General features: G+C 37.9%; 1 protein-coding gene across 2 annotated transcripts in view; it reads right to left on the bottom strand.

The window, feature by feature from the left end:
* Nucleotides 1-304: 304 nt before the first annotated feature.
* The window catches only part of WDR37 (WD repeat domain 37), a 48,177-nt gene continuing 32,300 nt past the window's right edge, over nt 305-16,181 (bottom strand). For both annotated transcript variants that reach the window (XM_055708104.1, XM_055708103.1), the window contains 3 exons: nt 5,686-5,820; nt 4,881-4,995; nt 305-3,453 (listed from right to left, as the gene is read on the bottom strand). In XM_055708104.1, coding sequence (XP_055564079.1) covers nt 3,322-3,453; nt 4,881-4,995; nt 5,686-5,820 — 382 coding nt within the window. In that variant the 3' untranslated portion in view covers nt 305-3,321. The remainder of the gene's footprint in view (nt 3,454-4,880; nt 4,996-5,685; nt 5,821-16,181) is intronic.

Below are 16,181 nucleotides of genomic sequence, written 5' to 3'. Positions count from 1 at the left end.
GTAATTACAAGGGTTTTTTTCCATACAAAACTGGAGAAGACAGTATAAATGCAGGTCTGAGCACCTTTTCAGTCTATGTTCTTTACTGGCAGCACGACCATTTGCGCTACAGAAGTCCTACTGTAAGGGACAGACCCGGCCTTCTTGCAGAACCGTGCCCATCAGTGCCTTGGAAATCAACTTTTTGAGCACGGAAGAGTGAAAAGTGGATAGGAAAATCCTTTTGACTACTAACACTGTGAAAAAAATAAGATTAAAAGCAACCTTAATGCAACACAGAAGAACAGCAACTTGCAAAAAAAAAAATTGTTGAATATTTTAATGCATTTTGAATCATAATGAAGAAAAACATTTTTACATCTAAAAACAAATCAGCAGAATAATAAAAAGTGGTTCCACATAACTTATAAAGTCTTTTCCCAAAAAGGTAGTTTTCACAGATTTACGCAACAAATGTTTCATTCCAGATCTTTCTGACCGTATACACAAACTTTGTGAAAACTGATGTGCATTGCTTGAGAGACATAAAAGCTTGATTTCGCCCAGTGATGACTTTTCTGTGAAATTCTGCACAATACTGAAACTGTAACTGCAACTCTCCTCCATTTTATGAAATGCTGGACATTGTTCAGTGCTGAAAAACACTCTTTAGAACATTCAAAGCTATGAAATGTTTTCCACACATTTAGTCTATGTAGCATTACTCACTACCACTGCTCACATGTGATTTGCTTCAAGGGGAATGGCAGCCTCAGCTTAACCTTCAGTACAGCATATAAAATTAAGCTAAGTGATAGTTAAGTGTTGAGCTGATTTAAGTATTAGCCTGCTCATAAGAACGTGGCTCTAGCACCTTGTTTGGTTGATTTTTTTCAAAGTGAAAGTGTGTAGTTGCCCCATTCCTGGTACCAGAGGACGATCCCTCTGGCGATATAAAAAGTCTGCTGCAATGATGATTAAACTGCATAGAGTCCAGTGTTCCTCTATTACATATGTATTAGAGAAGCTTAAACAGATGATTTAGTTTAGCAGGACCAAAACCAGTGACACTCTCCCCCCACCTCAGGCAGTAAAACGACCGTCATTGTTCAAGATATTACATGCAGGCCATGCTGGAGAAATGGCTTCTACTGGCTAGAGAGACATTCTTCTCATTTTTTTAAACAGCGTCAGCCTGTGTAAAGTTCTCTCTGTTACCAACTAAAAGAAAAAGTACCTTTTTTTCTGAAAGAGTAAGACCTGCAACCCAACATCAAATGGCTTTACCCAAGAGTTAAAAACCCAGGAAAAAAAAACAGTGAAAATGAACCTTGACATCACCCTTTAACCCTTGTTATCAGAAGACTTAAATTCTGCAGCTGCTTTCTCCAGCGTCCCTAGTTTTGGTATTTTAAGATTACTTCAGTACAATTATGTATATATCCTGTATCTCAAAAAAAAAAAAAGACCAAAAGACGACAAAAACCCAAGGATCAAGCTACTATGATGAACTGTACTATAAGATCACATACATTCTCCATTAAGTATCTTGAGCTTCCTTAATGTTATGCTCCAAAACTACATCCTGGACCCCCGTTTCCCTACAATTCCTCAACGAGGCATTCATCATCCCACGCCATTGCACTCCGATGCCCTTATATCTTAGTTAACAGGAGAACCAGTTAACACACCTTTCTTCATGTCATAAACAGTGCTGTAGAGGGCACAAGCACAGCTATAGTTTCACAAAATCATGATGAGATAAAAAGTTCCTGCCACTCCTCTTACGCCAACCTACCACAAACTCCATGATTCCCATTGCAAGACTGCACCCTTGGCTTACCCTCACCCTTCATCTTATACAGTGATATGTCAGACGATTAGGGGCGGTATCTCCCTTTAGCTAAAAAGAAGTGTCTGTCTGAAGCGCCTTTTTGGTCTTTCGAAGACATCAGCTGCCACTTGCATTTATTTCTGTCATCAGGTGTAATATCCCACCGCCAGTGTAAAAAAGGCTAAGCACAGTGAGGAGCAAAACCAGAGCAGTATCATTTGGGAGGAAACAGGGAGGCCTATGTTAATTACCCCCTTTTGGGACAGAAGAGGGACTGCAGCAGCCCTTGCCACGGCTGAGAACAGAAAGGTGACAGATGATGCTTACTTATCGTATTGCTCCATTAGCTTTAGGGGTTAATTATCTTAAGGATCACATTTAATATGATTGTCCTTCCTCTCACATCAGAGATAGTACTTCAGCCAGAGACCAAAAGTGCTTTTTTCTAGGCTACAGAGAGATTCAATGCGTCTTGACCAACATTCATTTTTGAGGTAGTACTCATTTACTTTGTATTGCTGGCTCAAAATAAAAATATGGGAAGTGAACACAATTAAAAGTGTGCTCACTGTAGGTATATAAACAAAAAAAAACCCAACCCCCCCAAAAAAACTATTTCCTTTCTGGGCAGATCACCAAAAAGAAGCAATCCTTCTTACAAAGGTCAGCTCACATTCACTGGTAAAGTCAAACTTTCATAAATGGTTTATAACAATAGCTATAAACTAAAGTGCTTCAAAATTTGCTTGAGTAGATTTTAGTGATTAGAATTGTAATATTCTGGATTTTTGCTAGTATGAAATGCCATAAGATTTTAGAATAACTTTATATAAGAAGGGCAGAATGATTTTTTTTTTTCTCCAAAAGTACAAAAAAGCATTCCAAATAAATCTGGCAGCCTATATTCACTACAAGTTGCTTGTACTTTCCTTGTCAAATCTACTATTTCTCCAGTAACCGGGATAAAAATGGAGTTGAAGTTGCACTACACGGCAGCACTAAAAAAAGTATCCCAAATCAGATGCAAACAGGAAAATGTTTACAATCATACAACTAGTGAAATTCACACTTCATTTCAAACTTTTAGCCCTGCAGATCCTTTTTAACACAAGGCAGATATGTAGAGTAATGGAAAAACATAACAGACATATACACTCTCTACATTAATTACGTAAGTTTCACATTTATGTCACAAATGTAATGCCCTACCATGTATCTATTAAATGCTAAATAACTTATGAACATTTATGTGCTCTATGCAACAGTGAACATATTGACCAGTGGATGCCAAAATATAAAAGTTTATACACAAGACAAACTAATTTTAAAAAAAATCACATTTTCTGTACAATTCATGCAAACTGTGCACAATGTGTAACAAGAACAACATTTGCTTAAGTCTCCACTTAAGGAAGAGCTTTTACAGAGACAGCAGACCAGTGTTCAGAAAAGTCTGCGAAAGTGTGGAAGTCCATGGCAACATAAAACACAAACATTCTTCCTGCATTTCATTTTTCTTGTAACAAAGCAGGGATGTTGATGTTCCAACCGATAGCCTGACGATCAAATCCACAAGTGAAGAGGTTACATATTGGATGGTCCTCACTCCACGCTGAGCAACATACCATTCTTCTGTGGCCCTGCAACATTTCGGGAGGCAGCAGTATTACTTACAGTATATTTTGAAAGCTTCCATGTCAACAAGTTAGCAAGTTTGCATTTTGAGTTGCAATGGGGCAAGGTTGAGTTGCAAATGTGCAAGGTGGCACAACCAATGCTCAACGCTAGTTTTTACAAACGCTACTAGAAAATTATCAAGGTCACTGTTATTTTCACCTGCAAGGGAAAAATCTTTATAACAAGGAGACTCCCTAACACCAGCACCAAATCCGTAACGAGAGAAACACACAAACAGGTGCATCAAAACTTCTGAGTTTTCCAAGGTATGCTTGCTATCGAATCACATTTTACTTACAAAAGCAAAATGAATTTTAATTGTAGCATTTCTATTTATAAAAGCAATCTTAAAATACAAAACTACTTGCTGGCAACTACTCTGTCATAAACCTGTAAGATTAGGTGTCCATCACATTCATAATTCAGAAAGGTTAATACTACAGCAGGGGGTATGTCATACTGAGGAAAGACAATGCCTTACCTATTCTTCAAGTCCAATAGGAACAAAAACACCCCAAGGAGCTTTCTGACCAACATTTTAGTTCAAAAACAAACAAACAAAAAAACCCCACCCCAAAACAAAAAAAAGCCATGATTTCAGTAGTGTCAGGCTGAATGGAAATATTAAGGGGAAAAAAAAAAGAATAAAAAAAAAAAAAGAAAAATCATCACTAAACAACACACTGAAGACTAAAAAAGACTAAACAAGTCTTAAACCCCCTTCTTAAATTCTGTCAAGAGCTGCTGAATCTACCCAAAAAAGCCTACTGAAGTGGTATAATCCAATTAACTTCACTTAGTTTATTTTGCTCCATTAGCGATGCTTGCCATGCCAAGCACCACAAACACACAACATTTGATGGCTGCAGCAAGGATGGTTTAGTATGTAGTACCAAATATCAAGAATACACGTGCAAAATCACGGAAGGAAAGAAATTTATCACCAGATCACAGAACTGACCCCTACTTCTTTTCTTTTATGTTTCATTATGTAACAAATCAAACACTAACTGAAAAAAATCCCAAACACTAAACCTCATAGTATGTCACTTTTCTGACACTATTCACATCAAGACATTAAAACACATTTGAAATGCTTTTACACATTTTTTGCATTTCATAGAGAAAGCAGATACCTCTTTCACTTTAGTAAGGAGAAAAATTAAGACGAAATCCACTTGAAACATCATTTCCAATTCTAATTAAAAAAATCGAAATATGTTACTTATTTGCATTTTGGTCATTCTCAGCAACTAACAACAGCATATATGTATAGACAACAATGTCGTTCAGTATTTGTTCAGCTTTTAAGCTGGAGAGACCAAATTCTACTTTTAACCTGATAAGAAAGAAGAACAGACATACTTTAAGGCTATAAATACTCACTTACCTGTCTATTACTGCGAGGGAGGCGTGCTAATCGCACTCCTGACATGTCAAATAACCTAACCTGTCGATTGTCATGTGGAAGGGCGATGATTCTTTGGCCAACACATACGTTAATCCTGCACAGAAGAGACAAAAGTAGGTTATGTATAAAACGGTAAGCCTGGCAAATAGAACCTGACAGTACAGGTTTAAGCTCGTGAGAAGTGATACAGCTGACTTTTTCCTGATTGAAATTCTCAAGTGAAAAAAGTATTAAACTATTTAGGTGTTTTCTATTGTACTAAATGCTCAAACAGCCTTAATATCTGCATCCTGCATAAAAAAAAATCTCAGCAAAGCTATACTACGTATTTACTGAAAATTAATGTTGACTACTCCTGCGCTTTATAAAACCACTTCAGGCATTTTCAAAGTCTCAGAAACTTCAACTTTAATTTTAGTGAGTAAAATCAAATGCATATGCAGTGAATTAATAGACTAGACTACTTCAATTGGAAGGGACCCATTGTGATCATCTAGTCCCGCTGCCTGAACAATTTAGGGCTGTCCAAAAGTGAAAGTGTGTTGTTAAGGGCATTGTCCTCAAACACCTCAAACACTGCCAGGCTCAGGGCACTGACCACCTCTCAAGGAAGCCTGTTCTCAAGGAAGCTTGACCACCTCTCTCAGTAAAGAAATGCTTCCCACTATCCAGTCTAAATCCCCCCTTGGGGCAGATTTGAATCATTCACATGCATGAAAGAAATTAAGAATTAATTTTTAAAAACTGTGAATTGAGAAAAACAGTAACTCAGAGATGTGCTTACCTGTTGACTGCAGAATCTGTACGGATCGTTGCAATAGGAGACCTCATGTTTTTCAAATCCCAAACCTTTACAGTACGGTCATCACTACCAGAAACAACATTGTCTCCCACAGTGAAAACTGCAGATGTCACAGTGCTAAACAATCAGGAATAAAAAGAAAGATGTCAAGCTCTAAAGTTCTTTATTAAACTACCATCTGATTTAAAGCTCTGTCTCCTGTTCCTGTGTTTCCTTTAAAATATGTAGCTTGCCTTTTTTTTAAAAAAAAAGTAACCTGAAATATTAAAACTCCAAAGGAGTACTTCAGAATTTTAAAAAATACATATTCTTACAAAAAGCTGTGTCACTTAAGTATAACAAGGCCTGACTGGCCCAAGTGTTAAGAAAAGAAGCCCAACAGTGGACAGCCACTCCAGACGCATCTCTCATATTCCACTATTCCTAGTACGAGTTAAACACATCCAATCTTGAAATCTTAATTAACTTTTGAAGTTCTGTATTAATGTCCAGTAGGCTTATCAGACAACTGAAACTGAATTAGTACCATACAGTACAATTCTTCCTCTCAAGTGTTTTGAGACTGAGTCAAGTTCTTTTACTTTCCATCCAAAGACTTTTGTAGAACTACCTCAGGCATTTGTCATTCATAGCACAGACACTGAAAAGATCCAAAATACCTACCTGACATATAGCTAAAGCTATTCTGCATGCACACCTAAACATGCTGTAATACATACGCAGAGCTTCCCGTATAATTCCACTAGCAACAGCTACAGCAATCTAATAATTTCTCATTTTGATTTCTATTCATATTTTACAAGCAGCTAAGTCTGAGAGCTAGTTTAAAAAAAAAAAAGGGCAAATAGTAGTAGTACAAAGCATGACCAGTTCTTCAAATTTCACCCATTCTGTCTAAAAAAGCACAAGGGCAGCCAGAGAAAGACTCCCAAGAATATTTCAAGCCATTGGAAGTGCAACATACTACTTTCAAAAAAAATTACATGAAGGATTTTATTTTAGAATTTTATCTTTGTATTTTATATTTTCAAAGAACAGCATTCTGCTGAGCTCGAATGAACAGTTCTCATGACGATGAGCTGATTTTTAACAAAAATCTTTTACCTTTATATCATATTAACTAATTAAAGTTTTTGTAGTACTATTTTCGTTTTAATACTGTGCAAATTCCCAACTCAAAACCAGTTATTCTCTGCCCACACAATGTACTAAAAAAGCATTTTTGTCTCTCCCTAAAATCACAAGGGAAGGTTTCTCAACTCTGTTTCTACAGATCTGATTTAATGACTATCTTCTAACTTGGGTCATGCACATCAATTTCTTAGAATTTAGTAATTTTAATTTAAGTTGTCAGTTGTTACTGTCACTTTGGTTGTCCTGCAGAAATCTGAATTCATGTCCTATCCAAGCTGCTGACTGAGATTAGCACTAGCCAGGTCACAATGGACCAGTTTATGCAAGCCTTTTAATTTAAATTGACACCAAATTAAGTTTTAATTAGGATGAAGGCCCACTTTATTCATCATACCAAGTTTCCTAATGCATTACTTGAGTGCATCTGAGCTAGCAGGGAGATGATTACAATAAGAACCAAGAGGTCTTCACCTAAGCTTCTGGACTTTATGAACCGGAAGTCAAAAAGTTAAAACATACATGAAGGCCACAACTGATTAGTCTTTTTCATTAGGCACCTTCGCATTTGGGAAGAAAACTCGTTCACGTAGCCAAAGTTACTGCAAAATAGGATTGGTATGCTCTTAGCGCCAAACCTGTCTTCCACCATCCTGACCTCTGTTAAACTTACCAACATCTGCATTTCTCTCCTCACTAGTTCATTATACAAGTGGCAAAATACCTCTGTAAAATGTTTCAGACTTTCACTGAGCTCTATATTGCTGTAACACATTTGCAACAATGTTTTTAAGTATAAAATTCACTATTAAATCCCCATACTTTGCACACACATTGGGAGACTTCCTTGCTCAGAACAGTACAAGGAATTCAAGTCGTAGGAAAGCTCCAGGTGAATGAATATACTGTGTTTTAGTACTCTGCTGCCAACACAGAAATCTGTTTTCCCATCATACGTTTTATTCCAGTTACAGGGGGAGTATGCTGTGAAACTGTGTTAAAATAACCCTCCAACTTTGCATGCTTTTTTCCACAACTTCAAAAAGCTTTCTAGCTTCTTTGATCTCATATTGGTTCTCCTTTATCACTTATTGTCAAAACATAGTTAAGTTTTGTTGACGCCATAGAGTTATCTCCTTCTTAGATTTACCATTTCTCAAATGAAAAATTCAAAATTATCACCATGCAAACAAAATGCCAACTCTAGGTTAGTGCAACACTATTCCTGTAAAAACAAAAAGACTCAAAAGAAAACAAAATCCTTTTCTGTACTGTTTTCAGTTTAACTATTCATCCAGGTATTACTGGGTACACTAAGAAAAAATTTGATAAATAAAAACGCAATAAAGTTCTGCCATAGCTCTGTATGGCAACTGGGAAAGATAGAAAGGCAGCCAGGTCATTTTCCGTGACATTTTTAAAGGTGTTTAGCGGTCTTAGTCCTCTGCCTACCCTGCCAACAGGTCAACCCCGTAAGGCACTGCAGACTGGGGTATGCACTACTTGCAAGCACACATGACTATAAAACCAGCCTTTTTAAGGAGCTTTGAATTCAAAGGCTTGATATAAAAGTACCTTTTACTGAACCCAGTGTTCCCCATCAAGAATTCTGGTCACAGGTTCAAAGCAAACAGCATACGGATGTACTGTGTAACAGTCCTAGATATTATGCTTTAAAAATACGCAACATTATTCTTCTAAGGGAACCTACTGATATTGATACATCTAATTCAGTCCTCAAGGGTATCTCATTTTCAAAATAAGACTGCAAGACTAGAAGTTTTAAGTAACTCAACACCAAGTCTAGAAAGGCCAAAAGCAGCATCATTCTCAGACACCTGACAAATGTGGGGAGGTTTCTCAACACTTGACTGTCAACAGAGTAAAGATCAGCTGGTTTTTCTGGTCATCTTTTTTTAAGTGGAATATACTGTGTTCATACTTTAAAAAACACAAACAAACACCACACACACACACATTTAAATTCAAGAACATGTACAACGCTACTGACTTAAGAAAACATGAGCAAATGCTGTGCTCGTAGGTTTTCTTACGCACTACAGCTCACGCTTTGTCTCCTCTGTTATTCCAAACTGGAGCATCTCTTATGGTGAGACAGATGCATCTCATCTCATTTTTTGTTGGTTTGTGGTTGGTTTTTTTAGATTAAGAAAAAATAGCAACAAGAAGAAAGGCCAATTCCTACTTAAAAACTAAAACAGAACTTCAACCCAGCTGAAGGGGGAAGGTGAAAACAAAGGGAAGCAAAGTTTGTGTGGGAAGAAAGAAGTTCGCAGAGGAGCTGATATACAAAAAATCTTTCAAAAATACTGCCTCCCTAACCCCACCCATATCACAAAAATTAAAAGACTTTTTCCTATATTTTCATGTGGCTAGTTTTACTTTCTTTTTATACTAGTCTTCAGTTTGTTCTAAGCCAGCTAGAACTGTGGTTAACATCCCCTTGGCTACATTAATATGACAACAAAAGATCATCAGACCCCGTGTTAATAGAATGCTAGAAGACATTAGGTTTTTAATAACTCAAAAAGATGACAGATATTGTAGGACATTAAAAAAAAAAAAAAAAAAAAACTGGCGAAGAGGAAGCAGTCTTATGACACTTCAAACCATGGGTCCCACAGGGAGTTTGGTGTGCTACAACTATTCTCCAGAAAAGCTTCAGCCTCCGCCAAACCCCAGCAAAACTCATTTATCTTGTCATAGGGAGCAGCCGAGCGTGTACTTCCAGCTGACAGCGTGGCACTTCCTCACCACACACCGCTGCCTGGCCTCGAACATCCTGCTCCCTCCGTGGGTCTCAATCAACAGAAATACTGTAGTGCTAGCACTCCTCATTAGGCTGAACAGCTGTCTCCCCAGTCACACTGAGACACAAAACTGTTTTGCATAACAATCTGCTGAAATTTCACACATAGGGGAAGGGGAAAAAAAAAAAAAATTATGTTGAAAACATTGGACCATGAAATGCTGATGCAGAATCCTTATTGGCAACACACCAGAAAAGTTAACACTGCTCTTTCCATTTTGATTTGCAGCCTACACTGGGATTTACCCTTGAACATCGGGAGACAACATGTTTTCGTGCCTGTGAAAAGGCATCTAATCTACTCAGATGCATTAAACTTTGTGGGGGATGAAGTTCTGGAGAAAACAGTCTAAAACAGAGCTTTCAGATAAATTCATTCAGTGTATACCAAATTTAGTTAAACAGCAAATTTTGAGTGTTTAAATATGCCTCTCATTTTAAGCAGTAAAATTCAGGAACAAAACCTAAAGGAAGGTTTATTTGGGACAGCTTTTCTGCACAAGAGTTTCCTTTAGAGAAACAAAGCGTATCCCCACACAGAGCAGTTTGCAGCCTGAGGGGAAGCCACAACCTGGGTTTAAAACCTCCAGATACGGACAACACTTTCCCCATCTTAGAGGGCGATAGCAATGGCCACACGAGTCCCAGGTGAGGAGCATACCAGTACCTCCACGTCTGATGGTGCATTCAGGTTTTAGAAGTGCTACAGACACGTGATTCCAGGAAAAGCTAAACATACAATTCCCAAACTCTGTTTGTAGATTTATCTCCAAGTATCAGCAGAGCTTTTTCCCTCCAGCTTGAGAAATGGTAAGAACAAACATGAAGCAATTAACACTGAAGAAGGATGGGGGGGGGAATTCAGAAAGAACTGTTAGTACTGAAAAGTCATTTTTTTAGCATTTAAAACAACATCTATTCCAGAGATGTGTGTTTCATGACATTTAGAAAAAAATGTCAGTATCTCCTCTTCTCACCATCTTAAAACAATAAAATGATACAGGACTGAAAACAGTAACTAGCTTTTATGAGAATTGCTCAATGGCAAGTTAGTAAATTAGTTAAGGTGCAGATATTTTTTAAATCAATTCCATTACATTTTTGATGGGATAAAAAAGGTCCATTTATCCCTGCAGTATTGCTGCATATGTTATGTAAGCTTTAGAACACCACCACACTCTAAAACATTATGCTCTGCTCAACAGGATACAAAGAAAAGGCCTTTGGCTATGCTCTTTTGTGGGTCATTTGAAAAAAAAAAAAAAAAAAAGAAACCAACATAGCACTTTTTAGTGCATGCATTCAAGAATGGAATTAAGATTCTCTCCATCTATTGCAGTGAAGCTTAAAGCACTCATAGGCAACTGGATACAGATTTATTGCCTACATCTTTTTTAAAGTGACTGACAAAACTCTAGTGGCTAGCATTGTAGTGGCTAGACCCAGTCTAACTGTGTATGTTACATACCCTATTCCCAAAAATAAAACACCTAAAGGATTTATTTTCTTTTAGTTACAGGCTTTTAATTTTAATACTCTTACAGCTAAAGGAGTAGTTCATTCAAATTTTTATATTTCTTTATTAATTGGGAAGCAATTCTTACAATGAGGAAGTTTGCTAGTAACAACAGAAAAGGTTTAAGAACATAAAGGAAACAAAACTATCAAAGAATATTATCTTTCAAATTGCTTTTTCAGCACTTCAACAACCCCATGCCAGTGCTGCGCTGGGGGAAGGTTAGGAAAGAAAATGGAGTATTCAAGCTGTGCAAGAGAGAAAAGACAGGTAACTTGGATGAGTTGAAGGCATGTAAAATATGCTGGCCCCAGTCTGTCCTGAAACAGACTCACAAAGAAGCTAAGAGCATTGGAAGTTAGACAAACTCGAAGCTAGATGCTTGAGCTATCAGCTAATAAAACTAACAACTCTTAAGAAAACTGCTGAAACCTTAACATGCTCTGTAACATGTATGCAATAAATGTAAACAAAAAGATTTTTACAGGTATGTGTTTAGAAGCACAAAATTAAAAAAACCTAACCCTAGAGCTTACAGTCCAGGCCACAATCTTCATATAAAGAATACCTAACATGTAAACGTAGGATCACAGCAGTGTCTGAAAGGCAAGTTTGGGGCCTTTTTCAATGAAATGCAAGAGAAAAAAAAACCCACAGTAGACAGAACAAGGTAGGAATACTAACAGTAATATCAGAATCATCTAGTTAACCAGTAAGGCTTGGGGAGAAAACTGTATGTTTCATCAGAAAAATTTTGCATTTCTTACAAAAACCCTGGACTGAGAGATCCACACACCGTGAATGCCTAAGGCATTCTTTGATGAGAAAGAACAGAAAAATGGTAGACAAAGCATCACTGATAGCATCAATAGCTGAAGCCAGAACAGGACTATCTTGAAAAGAACAGATGCTTTCAACTGGTCAAACTCCATTGACAGCACCCACCTTGTGACATTTTATTTGGCACAAGGCTCCCTTTCCTAGCACAGCTTTTAGTCAAAGGTGCAAAACTTGCATTTTTAGAATTACATCTAGATATGCCTTAGCTTCACCAAGAGAATGTAGCTGAGTAAGAACACCTAACAGTGACCTTGTAATATCGGGGATGTCTAGAATAAGACTACTTTCCAACAAGGATGTCTAATGACATTGCTGCCTGAAGAGAAGGCATTTCCCCCCTGCCATGACTTGGTCTTTCAAGAACAAGACAGACACACATCAGATTACAAGTATTAAATCTTGCAGAATAAAGAATATGCGTATGCCAGCTGACCTTGGCCAACGTGAGCGTCCACGAAACTAAAGCAATTATTATTCTCTTGATACAGAATGCCACTTTGACGTTAATTCCCAATTCACTAAATGTCAGAATTCAGCCCAGCATCCTAATTAGTTGTTGCTTAAGTATTTTTTAATTCAGATTTTCCAGCAAGCGTAAGAGTTTGAAGATGAAAAGTTGAAGCAGCAAGACATATTTGAAATTCTTTAATTTCAGAGTTCTCAGGATTAAGCACAACTCACCATCCAGCTGCATATTCAGAGACATACAGACAGCAAATGAGCAGGAACCTACCCTTTCAATCTCGTAACACAACCAGAGTGAAAGAAGGAATATGCTGTAGTCTGAAAGTGCTATAAGCCACCTTGTTCAGCTCTTTGTCACAAATAAGATCCACTTTCAGCAATTTTTTCTCTGAGTTTACCCAGAAAGTAACACAAAAATACACATCCAACAGTTAATGCACATTCACGCTTGACACCCTGGCTCTATCTAGCTACAAATACCAGTAAATTTGAGAAGTCATAAATAAACAAACTGTAATATTTTCTGGCTAGGTCAAAAGTGCCTGCTCTTTTTTTTTTTTTTTTAAGCCAAATATGCATTTAATCAGCAATACAAGTTGGTGCATAACTATATACTGATCAAGAAGCACTAGCAAAGGATATTCTTTTAAGAATTGCAATCCAAAGCTGCTTCTGAAGACAACATTTTATTCTTTGAAGGATGGTATTTGCAAGTCCAGTCTTGGAAGTCCTGCACATTTTTATTCAAGCATTTCAAGGATTATGTGCCCAACCACTGTGCACCTTTGGCAGTCACTAAACAAAACAAAGGTCTTTAATATTTACCAAGTAACTCATCGACTGCATATAAGCAACAACATAATACAGATAGATAGGAAAATCAATGTATGGTTCAAAAGATGTATATGAACTCATTAGCTAATAAGCATTCTTTTGCCAATAGGGGATTCACTTATTTCCAGTGTTACTAAATTGTCAGAATAAATGTATAAAATCTGTAAAGTACTTGAGTGGATCTGTGCAGGCTTTTTTTTTAAGCTACAAATGGTAAGGATTTCCAGCATGAACATTTTAGAAGACTCCACGCATCAAGACGGACCTCAGCACATGCTGAGTACTTGAAGAGATGGAAACACTCATCAAGCACATATGCAAGAGCATGTCAATGCCAGAGTTTTTCAACTAGGACACCACGCTGGAAAAAGAGTGGCCTTCAAAGCCCCGACGAGACACGGCTGCACAAGGCTCAGCAAACAAAAGCAGAAGTGAAGCTGGAATGCAAATTGCCATGTAGATGCCAGAAGCGTTTTGCTCTTTGCAGAAAAACCTTAGTTCAACTTAAAGAGCTCTAATCAATAACCTGTAAATGCAGTAATTTCTCAATAGGTGCTATATATTATCAAACATGTATTTTAGAGTGGTATCTGCTGAGAAAAAGGTGTTGCAATTTGAGTTCCCAGTATAATTTTTGGAGGCTTTAACTCAGGAAGTCAATTTAATTAACATGCAACAAGTAAGTGTCTGGATGATAATATAAACGTAACCTTTTCCCAGGGCTCTGTTAAACACCTCATAGAGGGATGTGCCTGGGGATTAACAGCACTAGTAATAAAAATTGCTATGGGTACGCACATAGAAATCAGCCTGTAACAAAAGTCTTATTTTTAAGAAAAAAATCAGTCCCGCGGCGCGCAGCCGGCAGGGCAGTGCTGCCACCTGCTGGTGCGAGTGTGACACCGCGCCGCTCGGCGGGATGGCTGCGCCCCGGGCGGGAGCCTGCGGCCGGCACCCAGCTCGCCCCCGCCGGCTGCCCGGTCCCTGCGGCGCGGAGGGGCGCGGAGAATCACTCCGGAGAGAGGCCGGGCAGCAGGGAAGGACACCTGCACTCCCGGCCACGCACCGCTGGGGCACGGTGATGGTTTGGCTCTCCTGTGAGAAGGACCGTGGGGATGGAGTAAGGTTTTGGGGGCTACAACACAATAAGCCCTGCCTGCCGGCCTCACTATTGAGATGTTTGGCATCTAATTATACGGGTTTAACGCGTTCGGAGTTGACCTGGTGAAATACACATGGGGGAAAAAAAGAGCTGCTCTATGAGCTCTAGAACAGCTATTCATCAGATCCTACTTCGAAGAGGCTATTAAAACTTATGCTTGAGGACTTTAAATTATCAGCGTTAATGGCTGTAACATCCATTTAGAGAACTGATTCCAACAGCCTATCAAAATATGAAAAACTTGGCAAATTATTCAATTAGACATTCATAGAAGCCAAAAAAAGTGTCCTGTGTGTACATATTTTCCAGTCAACAGATAAAACAGTTTCTTCTATGCTGCTTAATGTGAGAAGATTGTTACAGTGTTGATTACAGAGTAATTTAAAAATACTTTGCCAACAGGCAGCACAATAATGGACCAAAAATAAAATCCCTCAAAGTATGTCTTGATTCCAAAACACTGAACTTCCATCTCTGCTCTGACTGCATTCCTCAGTGAAATACTCATCTTCGTAATAGAATCATCTCTTTGAGAAAACAGAGCACTGAACAACCTTAGCCATTAAACAGTAAAATCAGTTTTGAGACCCTTAATTAGAGCATATTTTGTGAAAAAGCCTATGTCAATACTAGAAACTCATACATTCAAAGAACAAAATGGAGATAGATGATACAACACACAAAAATATGAAGACAATTAAAAGCCGGAACAAGAGTGGCCAAAGAGGTTGCCTAAGGTCTATTCCATTCATAAAAAAAATACACTCCCTGATAGTTTATAGGTCTCAGTGATAGAGGCCAAAATACCAGCTAACAGCTTTACCAGTATGCACCATCTCCCCAGACCAACAACGTCTGGTCTCAGCATACTTACAGAAAAACACTAATGTCAGTCATGTTCCTTTCCCTGATAAAATGTCCTGGGACAAAGCAATTAACCAGCTCAGAAAAAAAAACGCAAGCACCAATGGAAATTGGTCACAAAACTTCCAATTTTTACAAGTCATTCTACAAAAAGTAGAGTACAAAAATTATGGCATGAAACAATTATAGGATGCAGACCACAAAATTAAGCTTAATCTCCTATCAGAACATGGCTACTTATAAGGGATGATGATCATGCACATAACGTAAGTTATCAAGCTGAGGAACTCAGGGCAGGGCAGGTTTAAAGAGGTTTTATTTTATATAGAGGTTAGCCAACAGCTGGGAAAATGAAAAAGTAGATACTGAAACTGAGTCATATGCAAACTACACGTTCAAATTAAAAAAAAACAGAAACATGAATAAACATTTGTGGGGTTTGTTTTGAGCTCAGATTAACAACCACGTTTTGTTCTGAAGGAGGAAGGTGGGATTTGTTTCTGAAACATTCCAAAACCTTTTAAAAAGATTTGTTTTCTTGGGTAAAGTATTTCAAAGTTACTCCTGCATTTTCTGTGCACCAAAGCTCTGATTAACAGAAAGGTAGGTCAACACCGTAACATAGATTCCCGTGACTACATTTGCTCATATTCCACACCAGCCAGTTTAAAAACTTAAAAGTCTTAACTGGCAACTAAAAATGTTACGCCAAAACTACTGTTTTGACAGAACATGGTAATCTATGCCCTTATTTTAATTTCTTATCTCATGTACAAATTAGAAGCTTTAGCTTAAAGTGTAAAAACTAACCCTGCTTTTTTCCCCCTACTGGTTCC

This window comes from Falco cherrug, chromosome 4 (genome assembly GCF_023634085.1).
Source record: "Falco cherrug isolate bFalChe1 chromosome 4, bFalChe1.pri, whole genome shotgun sequence".
NCBI classification, from domain to species: domain Eukaryota; kingdom Metazoa; phylum Chordata; class Aves; order Falconiformes; family Falconidae; genus Falco; species Falco cherrug.
Note: the sequence above shows the minus strand (reverse complement) of the source record. Positions and strands in the feature narration are given on the sequence as shown.